At 44.1% G+C, this 22,343-nt stretch overlaps 1 protein-coding gene across 1 annotated transcript in view; it reads right to left on the bottom strand.

Annotated features, from left to right (window-relative positions):
* Nucleotides 1–22,343, bottom strand: part of pyroxd1 (pyridine nucleotide-disulphide oxidoreductase domain 1) — a 46,361-nt gene that overhangs the window by 10,082 nt on the left and 13,936 nt on the right. The window contains exons 5-9 of the mRNA XM_070896682.1: nucleotides 20,643–20,716; nucleotides 18,224–18,384; nucleotides 17,538–17,638; nucleotides 16,931–17,069; nucleotides 14,425–14,537 (exon numbers count right to left, since the gene is read on the bottom strand). Of these exons, the coding sequence (XP_070752783.1) occupies nucleotides 14,425–14,537; nucleotides 16,931–17,069; nucleotides 17,538–17,638; nucleotides 18,224–18,384; nucleotides 20,643–20,716 (588 nt within the window). The remainder of the gene's footprint in view (nucleotides 1–14,424; nucleotides 14,538–16,930; nucleotides 17,070–17,537; nucleotides 17,639–18,223; nucleotides 18,385–20,642; nucleotides 20,717–22,343) is intronic.

Genomic DNA, 22,343 nt, shown 5'->3' with positions numbered 1-22,343 from the left:
AGTATCTCCAAATTTGCGGATGACACTAAGTTGGGTGGCAGTGTGAGCTGCGAGGAGGATGCTATAAGGCTACAGAGTGACTTGGATAGGTTAGGTGAGTGGGCAAATGCGTGGCAGATGAAGTATAATGTGGATAAATGTGAGGTTATCCATTTTGGTGGTAAAAACAGAGAGACAGACTATTATCTGAATGGTGACAGATTAGGAAAAGGGAAGGTGCAACGAGACCTGGGTGTCATGGTACATCAGTCATTGAAGGTTGGCATGCAGGTACAGCAGGCGGTTAAGAAAGCAAATGGCATGTTGGCCTTCATAGCGAGGGGATTTGAGTACAGGGGCAGGGAGGTGTTGCTACAGTTGTACAGGGCCTTGGTGAGGCCACACCTGGAGTATTGTGTACAGTTTTGGTCTCCTAACTTGAGGAAGGACATACTTGCTATTGAGGGAGTGCAGCGAAGATTCACCAGACTGATTCCCGGGATGGTGCGACTGACCTATCAAGAAAGACTGGATCAACTGGGCTTGTATTCACTGGAGTTCAGAAGAGTGAGAGGGGACCTCATAGAAACGTTTAAAATTCTGACGGGTTTGGACAGGTTGGATGCAGGAAGAATGTTCCCAATGTTGGGGAAGTCCAGAACCAGGGGTCACAGTCTAAGGATAAGGGGTAAGCCATTTAGGACCGAGATAAGGAGAAACTTCTTCACCCAGAGAGTGGTGAACCTGTGGAATTCTCTACCACAGGAAGTAGTTGAGGCCAATTCACTAAATATATTCAAAAGGGAGTTAGATGAAGTCCTTACTACTCGGGGGATCAAGGGGTATGGCGTGAAAGCAGGAAGTGGGTACTGAAGTTTCATGTTCAGCCATGAACTCATTGAATGGCGGTGCAGGCTAGAAGGGCTGAATGGCCTGCTCCTGCACCTATTTTCTATGTTTCTATGTTTCTATGTTTCATACTTATCGCTGATCCAAGGAATGCAGCACAGCTTTGTCCTTGCCGTTTTTTTCGTCCTAAATACGGGTGCCCTGAGCCAAGTTTTGCCGAAAGCAATTATTTCGAGTCTTGCATGGCGCTCCTCTTTCCAGCAGTATTTGAAAAGCACTGCCGCAAAACGTCTCTGAATATTCCGCCGACTGGGTTTGTGCCAAAAACGGTGTATTAGCACCAAAAACCTGATCGCAAAATCATCTAATTTCTAGCCTGAGTTTTTTTTTTATATTCCTCATTTCTGAATGTGAATTTTCAACATCAAGAATCTAGATTTGGAAGGGAAAGAGATCCCCTCGATTAAGATTGACGAAAGTTTGGCAACACAATTATTATAATTACAAACTAACCTTCCCAGTGCAAAAAAGCATCTTTATAAATCTGATGAAATACCATCAACCTGAAACGTTTACTCAGTTTCTCTCTCCACAGATGCTGCCTGACCTGCTGAGTATTTCATAAATCTAGTAGTGTGCGCAAGATGGCATAGAATGACAAGATTGATCATTTTCAGATTAGTATTCAGTACTTCACAATGGTTCAGTGAGTTTAGCCCATGAACAGTTGAATTATACAGCCAAGGTATGTGATATTCACTTTGGACAATTTGAGAGTGGCAAGATGTGGGAACTAACATGGTTCCTTTACCACAACCTCTGTCCACCGGTGCACCTGCAGCAGGTGCAAGTATGGGGCAAGCAAAGGCACGTGTCCTCCAAAAAAGGAGGGCAAGAAAAACTGCACAAGAACAAAATCTTTCCTAGAAATTCAAAATTTAATTCTGCAGTTCACATCTGTACATCACCACCAGCACTAATAGAATCTCTGCATTACATAGATTCCAACGGTCATTAGTCATGCAATATTTACTCTCTCCAACTGGAGGATACTACTAAGTTCACTTGTTTAGCATTCAGATTATCAAATATATACGAAGAATTATTATTGAGGTGTCATGCTGAACGTTTATAACATTTCAGTATGGGATTTACATGGAAGACTATCAAATGCAGATCCAGCTTTTCATTTTCCAGGTTATTGATAGGGGCAAGTGATCACACGTGGAAATCAGGGTTATATTATACAAGTCTGATCGCATTCTGCCAAATGATAAGCCCCGACGCGAAAAGGTCACAAACCCCTTCGATCAATTCTTATTCGTCAATGAGGGAAAGTCTCTCAAACGATGAGGACTTTAGCAATTCATTAACGTTTTTGATTATATTAAAACCACATCTGTTTCATTAACTGTGCTACAAAACTAGTTATTTATGAACAAAGTGAAAAATTCAATACCTTCCCACTGTCATTTCCCTGTGCTGACATCAGTATTTTAATGCTCATTTGCTTTTAATTACCAGTCGTCCTGGTTTATCCTTTCCACTGGATAAAGGCCTAGCTGTCAAGCCTGTGTGATGGCTGATGTGCAACGGTCACCACACGTTAAAAACGCACAGGCATCTTCCACGCCTGGAGTTCAGGACTGGAATATCGGCGAAGTCATGCCTTTTTGGTGTAGAAGCAAGTCATCCTTGTTCGAGGGACCACCTATGATGATGATTAATATGTCCTTACGATACAGTACAAATGCACACAATGCCCATACTAGAGAGGTGGTCACTCTGACCAGTAACCTTTATTAGCCAGCACTGAAGTGATGAAGGTGGGTAGAGCTTCCCCTTTTATACCTGAAAGCCCAGGTTAGGAGCGTCTCCCACAAGTTCACCACCTAGTGGTCAGTGTTCTCACAGTGTACAACTTAGGTCAGTTTATACATGGATTACAATGACAGTTGAATACATGACATCACCTCCCCCCCCCCCGCCCCCCCAAAGTCTTATTGGGATCACAAGTTAAGTCTCTCTGGTGGTTTACGCTCCCTTGTAGAGCGCCTGAGTTGGGGCTCCGGTTGTTGGGCGCTGGCCTGAGTGTCTGCAGTGTACGGTGCCTCAGGCCTGTCCGGACTGCCCAGTGACTGGGCTCTCTTCCACTTGGTTCCAGTGTTTGGTCACCTGTGGTGGAGTGAACTCTACATCGTGTTCTTCCTCTGCTTCTTCTATGGGGTTGCTGAACCTCCTTTTTGTTTGATCCACGTGTTTGCGGCAGATTTGTCCATTGGTATGTTTAACTACCAGAATCCCATTCCCCTCTTTGGAAATCACAGTGCCTGCGAGCCATTTGGGCCCTGCAGCGTAGGTGAGAACAAAGACAGGGTCATTGACATCAATACATCGCACCCTCGCATGATAGTCACATTGTGATCGGCGCCTGCTCTCAACAATTTCTTTCATGGTGGGGTGTTTGAGGGATAACCTGGTTTTGAGCGGCCTTTTCATTAGCAGCTCTGCAGGTGGAACCCCTGTGAGCGAGTGTGGTCGGGATCTATTGGCCAACAGGAGGCGTGATAAGCGGCTTTGTAGGGAACCCCCTTGGATTCTGAGCATCCCCTGTTTGATTATCTGCACTACACGTTCCACCTGGCCGTTTGAGGCCGGCTTGAACGGTGCCGTTCTGACATGGTTGATACCATTTCCTGCCATGAAGTCCTGGAATTCAATGCTTGTAAAGCACGGGCCATTGTCACTGACAATGACATCCGGTAGACCATGGACGGCGAACATTGCCCGTAGACTTTCTACCGTGGCAGAGGATGTGCTTGAATTGAGAATGTCACACTCGATCCATTTGGAGTTGGCGTCTACTACAACCATTTTTCCCATGAAAGGACCTGCGTAGTCCATATGTATGCGTGACCATGGCTTGGCGGGCCGGGGCTAAGGGGGGCTTCCCTGGATGCATTGCCCAGCTGGGCACATGTGTTGCACCTGCGAACACAAAGTTCCAGGTCTGCATCTATCCCTGGCTAACAAACATGTGACCTGGCAATTGCCTTCATCATGACAATGCCCGGGTGCTCATTATGGAGTTCCCTGATGAACATCTCTCTGCCCATCTGGGGCATGACTACTCAGTTTCCCCATAGCAGGCAATTGGCCTGAATCGAGTGTTCATCCATGCACCTGTGAAATAGTTTGAATTCCTCAGGGCATGCCCCATACGTGGCTGCCCAGTCCCCATTCAGGACACATTTCTTGACTAAAGACAGTAGCGGGTCTCTATTTGTCCAGACTTTGATCCGACAGGCTGTCACGGGTGAGCCTTCGCTTTCGAAAGCTTTAACAGCCATGACCATCTCAGCAGCATGCTCGGTTGCCCCCTCGGTGGTGGCTAGTGGGAACCTGCTGAGTGCATCGGCGCAGTTTTCAGTGCCCGGTCTGTGCCGAATTGTATAGTCATAGATGGCTAATGTGAGTGCCCACCTTTGTATGCGGGCCGATGCATTTGCATTTATGGCCTTGTTGTCGGCCAAAAGGGACGTTAGGGGTTTGTGATCTGTCTCCAGCTCAAACTTCCTGCCAAAAACAGGTACTGGTGCATTTAAATTTTTTACATTTTTTTTTTAAAAAACAGCATATACACATGTAAGCACTTCTTTTTCTACCATCCCGTAGCCCCGTTGTGCCTGGGACAGACTTCTGGAGGCATAAGCTACCGGCTGTAACTGACCCTTGGCATTAACATGCTGCAACACACACCCGACCCCATAGGACGACGCATCGCACGTTAAAACAAGTTTCTTACATGGGTCATATAGCGTTAACAGATTGTTGGAGCCTAACAAATTTCGTGCTCTATCAAAAGCCCTTTCCTGGCTGTCCCCCCAGACCCATTCGCGACCTTTGCGTAGGAGCACGTGTAGCGGCTCTAACAGCATGCTCAATTTGGGAAGAAAGTTACCAAAATAGTTCAGGAGCCCCAGGAACGAACGCAGCTCCGTCGTGTTACGGGGTCTGGGTGCTCTCTGGATCGCTTCTGTTTTGGATGCAGTAGGCCTGATCCCATCTGCTGCTACCCTCATCCCCCAGGAATTCTACTTTTGGAGCTAGGAAGACGCATTTTGCCTTTCAGTTGCAGAGCTACCTGGTCCAGTCTGCGTAGCACCTCCTCCAGGTTGCGGAGGTGTTCTTCAGTATCATAACCAGTGATGAGGATGTCGTCTTGGAAAACCACTGTCCTTGGAATCGACTTGAGGAGGCTTTCCATATTTCGTTGAAAGATCGCGGCGGCCGAGCAAATCCCAAACGGACATCTGTTGTACTCAAACAACCCCTTGTGTGTCGCAATGGTGGTCAGCTGCTTTGACTCACTCGCCAGCTCCTGGGTCATGTAAGCTGAGGTCAGGTCCAATTTTGAAAAAAGTTTGCCACCGGATAGCATCGCAAAGAGGTCCTCCGCTCTCGGTAGCGGGTATTGGTCTTGGAATGATACCCGATTGATGGTGGCCTTGTAATCGCCACATATCCTGACCGACCCATCCGCCTTGAGCACCGGCACAATCGGGCTCGCCCAGTCACTGAATTCGACTGGCGAGATGATGCCTTCCCTCGGCAGGCGGTCCAATTCGCCTTCTATCTTTTCCCGCATCACGTACGGCTCTGGCCTTGTGGTGTACTGGCCTGGCGTCCAGGTTTATGTGAATCACTACCTTGGTCCCCATGAAAGTGCCAATTCCGGATTGAAATAGTGAGCAAATTTGTCCAGGACCTGTGAGCATGATATTCGCTCCACAGAAGAAATTGCATTGACATCGCCCCATTTCCAGTTCATGACAGCAAGCCATCTCCTCCCCAGCAGTGCGGGACCGACCTCCGGACAATCCAGAGTGGCAACCTATTCTCCAAATCTTTGTGGGTCACGACTACCGTGGCGCTACCTAGCACCGGAATAATCTCCTTTGTATATGTCCGTAACTGTGTGTCAATCGGCAATAATTTTGGCCTCCTGGCCTTGGATGCCCACAACTTGCCGAACTGTTTGATACTCATCAGGGACTGGCTGGCCCCCGTGTCTAGCTCCGTTGATACCGGGATGCCAGTGAGGAGCACTTTCATCATTACCGGTGGCGTCCTGGTGTATGAACTGTATATGTGCTCCACATGAACGCGCTGAACTTCAGCTTCCAGCGATTTCCCCCAGTGTCTATTTGGCCTCGTAGGGCTTACATCGGGCCCATCCTCCTTGTACATCAACCTGGCTGCAGGCTTCCTGCATATACGCGCCAAGTGACCGCTGACGTTGCAATTTCTGCAGGTATATTGCTGATACCTGCAAGCTCTGGCTGTGTTTGCGCCTCCACACCTCCAACATGAGCCATTGTTGGAAACAAAAGGTCCATTACCAGTCAATCATCTCTGACTGTCTCTAACTGCACCATTGACAGGTGTTGATGGTTCCATTACTGGCCGCATTGTCCCGTTCAGCTAGCCATTCTCTGTTAAATTCCCCCTTTGGGTTCGACTACATGCTCGAGCATGTCCGATTGCCCCTGTCTGCCGGGAGAACTGTGTGCCGCATTAACAATGTTGACTTCCTGTCCATTTGCTGCATTTAAACCAAGATTTTTGTCAAACATCATTCTGGTCTCTTCCTCCCTAGAGATAAATGTCTGGGCCATCAAAGCCGCCATTTCCAGGGTCAAGTCTTTGGTCTCAATCAGTTTTCTGAAAACCCCAGCGTGCTTGATGCCCTCAATAAAAAAGTCTCGCAGCATCTCCACTTTGCATGCATCTGGGAACTTATAGGCTCGCCAGTCGCCGGAGGTCTGCCACAAAGTCTGGAACGCTTTGCTCTTCTCACCGTCGGTGCGAGTAAAACCGGTGTCTTGCCATGTACATGCTGCTCGCCGGTTTAAAGTGTTCCCCGATCAACTTACTGAGCTCTTCAAAAGTCTTGTCCGCCAGCTTCTCTGGTGCTAGAAGGTCCTTCATCAGGGAGTACGTCCTGGATCCATAAACCGTCAGGAGATGAGCCCTGCGTTTGTCGGCCGAATCCTGTCCCAGTGACGAAACTTTGCTGTAGCCTCTCAATAAAATCGTCCCAATCATCACCAACACAGTACCTCTCGTCTGTGCTGCTAGTGGCCATGCTTGCGTGCTTTAAATACCAGTTTCTCGTCGCCAATGTGTCCTTACTATACAGTACAAATGCACACGAGGCCCATACTTGAGAGAAGGTCACTCTGTGACCAGTCACCTTTATTAGCCAGCACTGAAGTGATGAAGGTGGGTGGAGCTTCCTCTTTTATACCTGAAAGTCCAGGTTAGGAGAGTCTCCCACAAGTTCACCACCTAGTGGTCAGTGTTCTCACGGTGTACAACTTAGGTCAGTTTATACATGGATTACAATGACAGTTGAATACATGACAATGAGAAACAGATTTTACCATCAGTCTTGAGGGGGAAGAGATGAATTAGTGGTTTCCTCTTAGTGTTCAAATTGAAGGTTAGAAGACTAGAGTACTTTTCACCCAGTGCTCCCATAGGCCAACAACAATACAGCTTGACATAGAATAAACTTCCTGCTCCTGCTACATGATATAATCCCAAATTCAAATGAGCAGGCCCGAATGGAACAAAGAGAAAGTTCCCATGGCGACCATCCTTGTGGCCCAGGTGAAACTAGTAATTCATTTGTCACTTGTAGACTTGTACCCACCAAGAACTGTGTATATACTCATGCGAGGGATGGAGAGGGCATTCTATATTATTGTTTCAAACCAGCCCATAAACCAATACATCTAGAAACAAATTTAAAAAGGATGGATATATGAAGCTGCAGTATTTGGTAAAGCAGCTACAATACGAAATCAGCATTCATAAGGAAGAAATTCCTGTGAAAACATGCCAAAGATAGCCAGCAGGGGGCAGCCTTTAATAAGTTGCCACGGCAAAATTGACCAAATTTGCAAGACAGTTTCCTCCTACCGTAGCTGGACACCAGCAGAGGTCCTGACTTTTTGGCACTACAAAGACTCATTTGTAACATATCAAAAGGCCTAAAACTATTGTTGCAAGTTAGGAAAAAAACAGAAGACAACTTTTGACAAACCAGGAATGATGGATGATTGCAGAGGATACTTGGAAGGCATAACCTTGATGTCATAACTAATCCATGCCAGGAGAAAAACAGAACCAGGGGATGGGTTCAACTTTAATACACCAACCACGACCAGGGCAAGGAAGTCACAAGCTTTTTTTAAAACCAAGACTTGGAGAGCATGTGATTTCTATTAGGTTATGCTGCCACACAATTGTATACATTAGTGTAATCTGTGAAACTGTAACTCTACTACTGAGCTACGGTATGTTATATTAAACTCCAAGTTTGCAATGCTGAGTTATGTCATACTCATTTTTAATCCAGTTAATACGATATTTCTGTAATGATAACTCCAAAAACCATGCGCAGAGTTAGAAAAACAGCGATAGAGGTACATCTCTGGGTTGCTGTTCATTTCTCTATTTCTGGTAAGCCATTTGATTATTTTTAACCAACGCTTCACTTTACTCACACTGCTCGCACTCTTTTATTTAACTATTCATTTTGAGGTTGGTTTAATATAGAGCTCAAACAACCCAAATATATTAGGCATGCTCCAGCAACCCTTCAAGAAATGTCTCCATCTTCTCTCCTCACTTACTAATTTTAAACCCACTGTCACTGAATCCCCAACCAGAAAAAACTGTTTTTTCCCTATTCACCATGTTAATTTTAAAACCGCTCAGCTCCTTGTAGCTGTCTCTGCTCCAGTGGAAATAGGCCAAGTCTTTCCTCATAACTATAGTTTCTCATCTCTAGTACCATTCTGGTGAATTTAAGCTCTGGAACTCCCTGCCTAAACCTCTCAGTCTCTCTACCTCTCTTTCCTCCTTCAAGATGCTCCTTAAAACCTACCTCTTTGACCAAGCTTTTGATCACCTGTCCTAATTTCTACTTATACAGCTCGGTGTCAAATTTTTACTGCATAACACTCCTGTGACGTGCCTTGGCATGTTTCACTACGTTAAAGGCGCTATATAAATACAAGTTGTTGTTGTTGTATGCACTTCAAATGTCCGTTCTATAACGGGACAGCCAAACCAAATGACTACTCCAACTGCAGTCTAACCACTGCGTTGCACAAATGTATCATAACGTTTTTACTCTTGTATCCCATTTATAAAACCCAAAATGCTATTGCACTTTTTCCCGTGGTCTATCTGCACTCACAGGTTGAAGGAATTCACTGTCTGGAGGTCACACTGCAGACATCACACTTTGTTACATGTGAAAACATTCATAAAATGCTGCGTGCTTTCCAACCTACAGTTCAAACCTGAAACTAATAAACACTTTCCAATCTCCCAAGTTGCCTGATAAAAGGATTAAGCTCTGAATGACCTGAATCTGCTCCTGGGAAATCTGCTAACATATGTATAAAACCAGATGCTTACAGTAAATTTTCTCCATCGAACTTCCGAGTGACTATAAAACTGGGGTCAAACTGGGACCCGATGGGCTCAAACCTCATCCACCAAACAGCAAACCACAACATATTAATCAGCAAGTAGGAATGAAAACTGCCAACCATTAAAGTTTAAATATTGACAAATCAAACTGGACAGTCGACAGCTGTCAATAAAATGAGAATGTAAACTAATTTTAAATTCTTCAAAATATTTTTGAATGTTTGTCACTGCAAGCTCACTGGAGTTATCAAATTAACAGTTTTCAAATAAGAAAAAACAAAAAATCTCATTCATCTTACCAATCGAGTTCACTTTGTGTGTCTAAAATGTCTTCATTCACATTTTAAATTATCTGGTCATTATCACATTGCTGTTTGTGAGAGTTGCTGTGGGCAAATTGGCTGCCGCTTTTCCCACATTACAACAGTGACTTCACTCCAAAAGTACTTCATTGACTGTAAAGTGCTTTGCGACATCCAGTGGTCATGAAAGGCACGATATAAATCCAAGTCTTTCTTTTCTTTCTTTTATTCACAGGTCTAATTATTTTGCAACATGCCTAGGGCTTAAATTTTGATTTGTGTCCTTCTTTGTGCCATTTCTTTCCCTCGGCCTTCCTGGACCAATTCTTCCAACAATATTACTACATACCCGTGGCCCTAACTGTACAGTCTGTGCATGTGCTCATTTAATACGGAGTATTTAGGAGAACCTTATTGTGAAAAGCCATATTCTATGTCTCCAATAAAGAAGTTGTGCTGTACCCGATTCTGTGCAGGTGTATGGATAACATAAAGGGACCTGAACACAAAAAAATCCAGACTGACACTCTAGTGCAGTGCTGAGGGAGCACTGCACTGTCGGAGGTGCCGTCTTTCGGATGAGATGTTGAACCAAAGCTCCATCTGCTCTCTCAAGTGGATGTAAAAGATCCCACGGCACTATTTCGAAGAGCAGGGGAGTTATCCCTGGTGTCCTGGCCAATATTTATCCCTCAATCAACATTATCACATTGCTGTTTGTGAGAGCTTACGTGTGTGCAAATTGGCTGCCCGTTTCCTACATTACAACAGTGACTACACTTCAAAAGTACTTCATTGACTGTAAAGCGCTTTGAGACGCCCGGTGGTCGTGAAAGGCACTATATAAATGCAAGGCTTGCATTTTTCTTTCTTTAAACTGGTTCACCTAACCAAATTCTGAGAGCATGAGTTGCCGACAAAGACCTTATTATCCAAAACAAAAACAAAAAAATACTAATTCTAGTTGGATTTAAATTCACATTGAAGAGACCAAATTTTAGGTATTAAAATAGCAGTAATTCCTGTTACCACTAGGAGGAAATGACAATTAAGGTCTGCTCAGGAGGTGTGTGGACATCAAGCAGACTTTCAGTGTTAGCCCAATTGAACTGAATGGTGAAAATCAGGAACAATAAGTGGAAGATTTACTGGTTTTAGAAGTCAGTCATTATGGCACAGAAGGAAACCATTCGGCCCATCGAGTCCATGCCGGATCTCTGTAGAGAAATCCAGTCAGTCCCATTCCCCCCCGCTCTATCCCTGTAGCCCTGCAAGTTTATTTCCCTTAAGCGCCTATCCAATTTCCTTTTGAAATCATTAATCGCCTCCGCTTCCACCACCCTCGTCGGCAGCGAGTTCCAGGTCATTACCACTCGCTGCGTAAAGAAGGTCTTCCTCACATCCCCCCGTATCTCTTGCCCAAAACCTTAAATCTGTGTCCCCTAGTCCTTGCACCTTATCTAAACCAGTCATAATCTTCTACACCTCTATCAAATCTCCCCTCAATCTCTTTTGCTCCGAGAACAACCCCAGCTTCTCCAACCTAACCTTGAAGCTAAAATCTCTCATCCCTGGAACCATTCTGGTAAATCTCCTCTGCACCCTCTCAAGGACCTTCACACCCTTCCTAAAGTGTGGTGACCAGAACAGGATGCAATACTCTAGTTGTGGTCTAACCAGAGCTTTAAAGGTTCAGCATAACTTCCCTGCTTTTGTACTCAATTTATGAAGCCCAAGATCCCATATGCTCTGCGAACTACCTTCAAAGATCTATGCGCATGAATCCCCAGGTCCCTCTGTCCCCGCACACTCTTTAGAACTATGCCATCAAGTCTATATTGCCTCTCTCTATCCCTTCTGCCAAAATGCATCACCTCACACTCGGCTGCATTAAATTCCATCTGCTACTGTCTGCCCATTCTGCTAGCCTATCTAGGTCTTGTTGCAGTTGATTGGTATCATCCTCACTGTTTGCCACACCTCCAAGTATGGTATCATCGGCAAATTTTGAAATTTACTCTGTATTCCAATATCCAAGTCATTTTGATAGATCAAAAAAATCAGTGGTCCCAGCACTGACCCTTGGGGAACACCACAGTCTACCGTCCTCCAGTCTGAAAAACAACCATTCACCACTACTCACTGTTTTCTGTCCTTAAGCCAATTTCTTATCCAAGCTAACACTGACCCTCAATTTTGTTAATCAGCCTTTTATGTGGTACTCTGTCAAACGCTTTCTTAAAATCCATACACAGACAACATCCACTGCACTCCCTTCATCAATCTTCTCTGTTACTTCATCAAAAAATTCAATTAGATTAGTTAAACACGATCTGCCTTTTACAAATCCGTGCTGGCTCTCCTTAATTAACTTAAACCTCTCCAAGTGCCTGTTAATTTTTTCCCTGATTATTGTTTCTAAAACCTTACCCACTACCCATGTTAAACTGACCAGCCTGTAGTTACTAGGGTGTCACATTTGCCATTTTCCAATCCTCTGGTACCTCCCCCGCATCTAGAGAAGATTGGAAGATTATGGCAAGCCCTTCCGCTATCTCCACTCCCACTTCCCTTAGCAACCTGGGATGCAAGCCATCTGGACCAGGCGAATTATCCACTCTAAGCATATCCAGTCTTTCCAGTACATCCTGCCCATCAACCTCTACCAATATTTTGTCAGCATCCTCTTCCTTAGTAAACACTGATACAAAGTACTCATTAAATATTCAGGGTTTGCTCTGTGCCTCTAAGCATATATCACCTTCTTTGTCCCTAATAGGCCCCACCCCGCCTCTTACTACCCGCTTACTATTTACATGTGGGTAGAAGATTTTTGGGTTCCTTTTATGTTAACTGACATTCGATTCTCATCTCTCTCTGCCAGTCTTATTTTCCTCTTCACTTCTCCTCTCAACGTATTGTATTTGGCCTGGTTCTCACTTGAAGAATTCACCTGACATGCATCATATACCCTCTTTTTTTGTTTCATCATATTCTCTATCGCACTCGTCATCCAAGAAGCTCTGGCTTTGGTTCCTTACCTTTTCCCTCTTGTTGAAATGTACCTAGCCTGTACCTGAAACATCTCCTCCTTAAAGATCACCCATTGTTCCGTTAACAGTTTTTCCTGTCAATCTTTGGTTCCACTTTACCCTGGCTAGATCCCCTCTCATCCCATTGAAGTTAGCCCCATTCCAATTTAGAAGTTCCACTTTGGATTGTTCCTTGCTCTTCTCCATTACTAATCTAAACCTTATGATACGATGATTACTCTTACCCAAGTGTACACCCACAGACATTTGGTCCACTTGCCCACCTCATTCCCCAGTACCAGATCCAGCAATGCCTCCTTTCTAGTTGGGCCAAGAACATACTGGTTAAGGAAGCTCTCCTGAACACATTTCAGAAATTCCTCCCCTTCCTTTCCCTTTACTCTAACATTATCCCAATTGAGATTTGGGTAATTAAAGTCTCCCAATATCACCACTCTTCAGTTCTTGCACATCTCTGTGATTTCCCTGCAGATTTGCTCTATCACTCTCTCACTATTTGGAGGTCTATAGAATAGCCCAATAGCGTGATCATACCCTTTTCGCTTCTCAACTCTAACCAAATGGATTCTGTCCTTGCCGCCTCAAGGGCATACTCTCTTTCCAATGTCTTCCCTAATCAGTATTGCCACCTCACACCTCTTTTTTCCTTCCCTATCTTTTCTGAACACCTTGTATCCGTGAATATTAAGTGCCCAGTCCCCATCATTTTTAAGCCACATTTCTGTTATTGCCACTACGTCATATTCCCACACAGCTAATTGTGCTTGTAGCTCACCAACCTTATTTACCACTTTGTGCGTTTACATACCGGCATTCTAAACCTGTCTTTGTATTCCTCATAGTCCTTCTTAGTCTGCTCCTATCGAATATGGTACTACTACTTTCTCTAGTACTATCAAAACACTCTCATTCCTTTATGCACCTTATTCCTCTTTTCTACTTCTATATGCTGGTGCTCACCCCCACTTGCCAATTTAATTTAAACCCTCCCCAACCACACTAGTGAACCTCCCTATGAGGACATTGGTCCCAGTCCTGTTGAGGTGCAACCCGTCCCTTTTGAATAGGTGCCTCCTGTCCCAGAACAGGTCCCAATGCCCCAAGAATCTGAAACCCTCCCTCCTGCACCATGCCTCTAGCCACGCGTTGATCCTCCCTATCGTTCTATTTCTACTCTCGCTGGCGCGTGACACTGGGAGTAATCCAGAGATTACTACCTTTGAGGTCCTTTTTCCCCCTAGCTTGCTCCCTAGCTCCTGAAAATTTAGCTGTAGGACCTCAATGCCCTCTCTATCGTTGGTACCGACATGTACAACTTCTGGCTCATTTCCTTACCCCTGCAGAATATTCTGCACCCTCTCAGTGATGTCCTTTACCCTGGCACCAGGGAGGCAACACACCATGCGGGACTCACCATGATGTTACAGAAACGCCTGTCTGTCCCTCTAACTATGGAATCTCCGATAATGATTGCATTTCTATATACATAGTACAGCAAGGAGGAAGCTTTGGTAGGGTATCAAATTTGAACAGATAGCCCAAGTGGGGGTAAAAAAAAAAATCCACACCTAATTTAACCATTTATACGTCAAGATTTTGACTTATTTCTTACAAAAAAAGTATCTCTGTGTAGAACCTTCTAAACCTAGTTAAAGTATATTTCTGGGTTACAGTTCGGATTTCTAACAGTACTCAAGTGGCTGGATAAACTTATATACTACAGTACTTACAGGATTGTTTGCGACGAATGGTTCAACATTTGGTATTACTCCAGTTGCACTCACTATTAAATCAGAGCCATAGATCTTTCCATTTGTCAACTGTACATAAACAGGCCAAGTTTCTGAAAGGAATGGAAAAGTAAATTCAAATGATCTCTTGTTTGTGAACTTAGATATACCTGGAACCTTCCTCACACAGTACTGCATGAGGCCATAGATGTATCCATTGTCCCATCAAGGGAATAGTCAACTGTCCTCTAATTCGAAGCAAAATTTTTTTAGAGTGTTTTCGGCTGATATTTGTACTGCCCTTTTTCTGTCCTTCTTCACCGGTGTCCTCTCGAGACTCCGCCCCCGATGCCCTCCCGCCCGGAACCGAAAATGGGGCCCTGCAATCAGTCCGACCACGCCTGTTCCCCCGCTTGTTCCCCCGACCGAGCCTGCTCCCCCGCTGGGACCCTGACCGAGCTCAGAGCCTCCCGCTGAGGCCCCGCCCAAGCCTGCTCCGCCCCCTGGGCCCCCGACCGAGCCCAGAGCCTCCCGCTGGGCCCCCTCCCAAGCCTGCTCCTCCCCCTGGGCCCCCGACCGAGCCCCGAGCCCCACGCTGAGCCTGACCGAGCCCCGAGCCTCCCACTGAACCCTGTGCGACCGCGTTTGCTTGTTTTGTAGTGTGATTTTTGCTTGTTTGAGCTACCGAGCCCCTAAGCCTCCGACCTACCGAGCTGCTGACCCTATGACCTATTTGGAGAGTTTTGTGCATTGTAACTGGTTTGTCTTTTGTCAATAAATTTAATTACATTTTTTTACATTATTTCCGTGTCATGTGGGTCGGTGGCTATTGGCAGCTACTAGGGCTGATGGGTTAGCTTTCAAAAAGCAATGAACTTCGGCTGCGGAAGGGATGCACTTGCACTGGGGCAAGGGACTTTAGGGAACCAATCAGCAATAGGTGCAGTGAAATTGGAGGGCCAGAGATAAGGCAGCCATTTTGGCAGTACAAACAGACACATGCTTTCTCCTATTGGTCCAAATACACTGTGCTGGGTTGATTCTGCCCAAACACAGAACCTTATAGTTGGCAGAGAGAGGGAACTTTGGTCAGTTTGGGCTGAATTTGACTGTAAATTCCAGTGGGGAAAGAATAATATACTAATCCACTGTCCTATATAGCTCCATAAATAAAGCATTTCTAACTTGCAATATCCATTATTACCATATTACACTCATTTTCTTTCATTGTTATCGCAGTCAAAACAGTCGGTCAATTTACATCCAGATGATAGTGTTTCATTCACATTTTATACTATTGGAAGACCTCATGCAGTACTAAATGAAGATTGAATACAGTTACGCACGGTTTTTTTATTTTTACACTCTTCAATTATTTATTTGTATCTGGTAGCTGAATGTTAAACACTGATGAACCTGTTTTCCAACTTAACCAAATACAGCATTCATAATCTATATTAGGAATCCTGTTTGTAGTGTCATGCAGTCAGCCAGGGTTGCATCATCACTGGCTCCCAAGACTATGGACTGGAAAATTATCAGAATTTTGAACTGTGATGCTTTCTGCAAGATAGCATCATTAAATACGGAAAACAGGAGTCTTTCTATAGATTACAATAGTTGTCATTCATCACAACAACGGTGCCGTTGTTTTGAAATTGGAAATGTTCTGACAAATACAGAATTACTAAACAGATACTACAAAGTATTTCAGTACTTCAGTGTTAATTTCAGCCTCACCTTTTCTTTATTTAATGACTGAAAAATTAGAACAGTGAACCATGTTTAGTAACCACTGCACATTGGTCTTCATAGTTGGGCTGTCTCTTAATTAGCCACACTTCGAAGTCAGGTTTTCTTTTATTCATTCATGGGATGTGGGCGTCGCTGGCAAGGCCAGCATTTATTGCCCATCCCTAATTGCCCTTGAGCAGATGGTGGTGAGCCATCTTCTTGACCGCTGTAGTCCTTGTGGTGAAGGTACTCCCAGTGCTGCTAGGGAAGGAGTTCCAGGAGTTTGACGCAGCGACGATGAAGGAACGGCGATGAATTTCCAAGTCAGGATGGTGTGTGACTTGGAGGGGAACTTTCAGGTGGTGGTGTTCCCCTGCGCCTGCTGCCCACTTCCTTTTGGTGGTAGAGGTCGCGGGTTTGGCAAGTGCTGTTAAAGAAGCCTTGGCGAGTTGCTGCAGTGCATCTTGTAAATGGTGAACACTGCAGCCACGATGTGCCGGTGGTGGAGGGAGTGAATGTTAAGGTAGTGGATGGGGTGGCGATCAAGCTGACTGCTTTGTCCTGGATGGTGCCGAGTTTCTTGAGTGTTGTTGGAGCTGCACTAATCCAGGCAAGTGGAGAGTATTCCATCACACTCCTGACTTGTGCTTTGTAAATGGTGGAAAGGCTTTGGGGAGTCAGGTGGTGAGTCACTCGCCACGAAATACAGGAGTCACAACATAAGAAAACTTGGGATTAAAACAAAATCAAACAAAACCTCTTCTCTAAATACCTTCATCTATTTTTCCTTTTATTTCTTCAGACACATTTTTAGGGAACGCCAACGATGTTTTCTGTGATGATACAAACTCTTCTTGTAGGTAAATCTTATCAATCGCACACTGGTATTCAACATGGACTCTATGGGATATCTGAAAGAAAGAAAAAGACTTGCATTTATATAGCGCCTTTCACAACGTCAGGACATCCCAAAGTGCTTTATAGCAAATGAAGTGTAGTCACTGTTGTAATGTAGGAAATGCGGCAATGAATTTGCACATAGCAAGGTCCCACAAAAAGCAATGTGAAAATGACCAAATAATTTGTTTTAGTGATGCCGGTTATGGGACAAATATTGGCCAGAACTTCCACATTCTTCTTCGAAATAGCGCCATGGGATATTTTACATCTATCCGAGAGGGCAGACAGGGCCTCAGTTTATCGTCGTCCGAAAGACGGCACCTCAGATAGTGTAGCACTCCCTCAGTACTGTACTGAAGTGTTAGCCTAGATTTTGTGCAAGATAGTGCACAGATTCTGATTTTAAAAACTTGATGATGCAAGAAAAGTCAATCCGCAAAAACAAAAGCATTAGAATCAGCATCGAAACAACGTATTACTTGTTTTGTTCCTTTCAGCTTCATGCCCTCATGCCAGTCCGGGCCCAATGCACTGCCAAGTGCTCCATCTTCAGCAGCACTTTCCTTTTCCTGTTCTAAACCTGCATTTGAAACAACCAGTTTGTAAATGAGCAGCTATCCATTGAGACCATTTACCAGAAAGCAACATTTTTTTTTAATTTAAAAATGATCTTTCAGATATTCTCAGTTTCACACAATGCATTAACTAGTGTTTAACATATTACATGGGGTTGCCAAAGATCAGATTTATTCCAGACATCTTAAAAAAAAAAGCACAGGTCGGTTTCAAGATACTTGGCAGCATTTTTTAAATGATTTCTAAAATAATATACAGAAGTACAGCCTGGGGGAGGGAATGGAACACTTAAGCTCGATATTTTGCTCATTCCTCAATGCACTGTGGTGCTGTAATCAATAAAATTTCTAATTGTTGAAAGTTATCAATGTTAAGCTGCAGGTGACTGCAAGAACAAATGGATTTTCTGTCTAGTTCAGGTGAATTTTATTCCGCAATGGGCTGGGAGAAGAGGAAGAGCAAATATTCTAAAATTAGATGCAAGTCAAATCCGGGATAATGCAGCTTTAACAATGGCTCATTTGCTCTGAAGTTATCTACACATCAGTCACTGTAAAGTGAATCATAAAAGCAGCATCTTTGCAATTACCTTCTGTCGTGTATTTTGTCCTTTTACAAGGGAGAGTAGCCTCAGGCTTATCAGCCTTGAGTTGAGGAATCAAAAATTCAGCCGCTCCTGCATCAAAGAAAGTATTTCCAATAGCTTCATCTTTTATTGCCCAAATTACTTCACATCCTTCGATTTCATAACTAGAAATACAAAGGAGCAATAATTTTAGAACACTCAAAATAAAAATCTTACTGTTGTGCACTGAGTGAGTTCATAAGCCGAGCCTGTTATAGGGTTGTTAAGCATGCACAATGGGCACATCAATGCACAGCATACAATACTTAGCATCCACTGACTAGCATTCAAGTTATCGAGTGGGTTCACTTGCTAAGCAGCATGGGTAAGCTCTGCCTCCATTTGTATGAAATGGACAGTCTCTCAACCAACCACAGCAATGGAAGAGAGATCACAAGACAGATGCATCTTAGTTCACCCATCCAGAAAGAGCCGACACCCCTCCCATCCAATAGTTCCAGGGTCTTGGCCTCCACTACTCTACTCTGAAGTCCATCCCATGTGTTGACCACTGTATTAAATTGCATTTATAAGAACATAAGAATTAGGAACAGGAGTAGGCCATCTAGCCCCTCGAGCCTGCTCCGCCATTCAACAAGATCATGGCTGATCTGGTCGTGGACTCAGCTCCACTTACCCGCCCTCTCCCCGTAACCCTTAATTGCCTTATTGCTTAAAAATCTATCTATCTTTGACTTGAAAACATTCAATGAGCCAGCCTCAACTGCTTCCTTGGGCAGAGAATTCCACAGATTCACAACCCTCTGGGAGAAGAAATTCTTTCTGAACTCGGTTTTAAATTGGCTCCTCCGTATTTTGAGGCTGTGCCCCCTAGTTCTAGTCTCCCCCACCAATGGAAACAACCTCTCTGCCTCTATCTTGTCTATCCCTTTCATGATTTTAAATGTTTCTATAAGATCACCCCTCATCCTTCTGAACTCCAAGGAGTAAAGACCCAGTCTACTCAATCTATCATCATAAGTTAACCCCCTCATTTCTCGAATCAGCCTAGTGAATCGTCTCTGTACCCCTTCCAAAGCTAGTATATCCTTCCTTAAGTAAGGTGACCAAAACTGCACGCAGTACTCCAGGTGCGGCCTTACCAATACCTTATACAGTTGCAGCAACACCTCCCTGCTTTTGTACTCCATCCCTTTCGCAATGAAGGCCAACATTCCATTCACCTGCAAACTAACCTTTTGGGTTTGGGATTCATGCACAAGGACCAAAAAGAGTTTCATATTTAAAAACCAAAAAGAGTTTCATGCACAAGGACCCCCAGGTCCCTCTGCACCGCAGCATGTTGTAATTTCTCCCCATTCAAATAATATTCCCTTTTACTGTTTTTTTTCCCCCAAGGTGGATGACCTCACACTTTCCAACATTGTATTCCATCTGCCAAACCTTAGCCCATTCGCTTAACCTATCCAAATCTCCTTGTAGCCTCTCTGAGTCCTCTACACAACCCGCTTTCCCACTAATCTTAGTGTCATCTGCAAATTTTGTTGCACTACACTCTGTCCCCTCCTCCAGGTCATCTATGTATATTGTAAACAGTTGTGGTCCCAGCACCGATCCCTGTGGCACACCACTAACCACTGATTTCCAACCGGAAAAGGACCCATTTATCCCGGATCTGCTTTCTGTTCGCCAGCCAATTCTCTATCCATGCTAATACATTTCCTCTGACTCCGCGTACCTTTATCTTCTGCAGTAACCTTTTGTGTGGCACCTTATCGAATGCCTTTTGGAAATCTAAATACACCACATCCATCGGTACACCTCTATCCACCATGCTCCTTATATCCTCAAAGAATTCCAGTAAGTTAGTTAAACATGATTTCCCTTAGTTAAACATGATTTCTCCACAAAAAAATTAACAAATTCAGAAGAATTTTGGCAAAAGATGTTAATGCAGAGTAATACAATACTTTCCATTCAGGCAACTTAGGGTCAACATCAAGTACCTCCAGGTCATATGCAACATGACAATGATTCCCTTAATCTACCCCAACAATGAGACTTGGTCTGAAGCTCACAAAAGCACCTTACTGCACCATTATGACCTTTCCCCATTTCCCACACCACCCATCCTGTGGTCTGTCTAAATGAGATTGCCAATTATGGATTGGAATTTGAAGCTGAAGCCCACTCAGAACTGCATAAACTAATTTCACATGGGGCCTTTACAGTCAGATCTAGGAGTCTTTCTGGGCTGAATTTGAGCCCAGAGGTGAAAGACTTGTGTCTAATGTACTATGTATGCCAGTCCTGAGCTTACGTTTCCCCCCACCCACCCATATTTCAAACATTTAAAACTGGCAAAACCAAATTAAAGTATTTTTGTCTACACTTAAACTTTCCACTGATAAGACATACTTACACCAGCTCCAGTGCTATCCCTCCATTCCCCACAACAGTAATCCTTTTGGCTCTAGCTAAACGACTTTGAAATTCCTGCAAAGACAAAAAGAGACTTCAAAATGCACCACCACACTGCAGCATGTTCTGTCCTTTTTCCCCCTCCTCTTTAGTATCAACACAGTAGTTAAAAAAGCAACCTATAATTAACACTTCTCTATCCCAGAGTAGGGTTTGTCTTAATCTGTTCTATATTCGTGCTTCATTTATAGACAGGGATTTCAGTAGGTTTCAGGCTCTGGGCCTGTAAATTTTCTGCTCTGTGCTGACACGAAGTGACTGCCTCCCCTCAGGTACTGTTCACCACCCTTTTGAAATCATTCCCCTCTTCAAAAAAAAATTCCCTCAACACCTCAGTCCTTGTACTCTATGTTTGAATCTCTCCAATCAGGTTTTAGTTCCTGCCACAGCACCAAAACAGTCCTTACCAAAATGACACATGACATCTCTGTGACTATGACCATGGTGCATTATCTCCCCTAGACCTCTTTATAATTGACCATACAAACCTCCTCCTCCAATGACCTTCTCATTTCCACAAGGAGACTTTCTTCACTTTGCTTCACTCTTAACCATCCAATTGTAGCCAGCGCATCTCCTGCATTGGCTTCTCCTCCCGCTCCATTACCTCCAGGGGTCCCAAGGCTCCACCTTCTGGAATTCCTCCACCTCTCGCCCCTTCGCAAAACCCACCCCTTTGACCAAAATTTTGGTTACCCTTCCAAATATCTCCTCCTTTGGCTCAGCGTTATCTTTAATTCCATCTCTGAAGCGCTTTGGGATGTTTAGCTATGATAAAGTCACTATATAAAAATCAGGTTGTTGCTGCAACTATAAAATGCATGAAGATGGTGATAGTGATGGTGGCAGGGGGTGGGGTAAACTGTTAAAAAAATGTGCCATTTTGGCTTATTGAACCGACAAGACTAAGTTTTTTTTTTAAAAAGAGTAGACGTGGACCAATTACACTGGTACTGGCATGACGGGTGAGTGGCCTCCTATTGTGCCTGAATTTCTGATTCTTAATTCCTTCTAATGAGATTTTACAAAAACAAATCTGCTAAGACAATGTTGAGCACTCATTGATGCTCAATACTTCCTGGCAGAGTCAATGATTAGGAACATATTCTTACATAGAATTTGCAGCACAGAAACAGGCCATTCGGCCCATCTGGTCTGTGCGGTCTTTCTGCTCCACACAAGCCTCCTCCCACCCTACTTCATCTAACCCTATCTGCATATCCTTCTATTCTTTTCTCCCTCATATACTTACCTAGCTTCCCCTTAAATGCGTCTATGCTATTTGCCTCAACTACTCCAGGGTTTCTCCTGAATTCTTTATTGGATTTATCAGTGACTATTTTATATTTATGGTCCCTAGTTTTGGACCCCCACAAGTGGAAGCATCTTCTCTACATCTACCCTATCAAACCTCTTCATAATTTTAAAGACCTCTATTCAGCCATGAACTCATTGAATGGCGGTGCAGGCTCGAAGGGCCGAATGGCCTACTCCTGCACCTATTTTCTATGTTTCTATTAAGTCACCGCTCAGCCTTCTCTTTTCCAGAGAAGAGAGCTGGAGCAATATTTCCTGACAGTTATAACCTCTCAGTTTTGATCTCATTCTTGTAAATCTGTGCCTCTGTATGCTTAAGGATTAT

Source organism: Pristiophorus japonicus, chromosome 13, assembly GCF_044704955.1.
Source record: "Pristiophorus japonicus isolate sPriJap1 chromosome 13, sPriJap1.hap1, whole genome shotgun sequence".
Lineage (NCBI taxonomy): Eukaryota > Metazoa > Chordata > Chondrichthyes > Pristiophoridae > Pristiophorus > Pristiophorus japonicus.
This window is presented reverse-complemented; position numbering and strand designations above follow the sequence as displayed.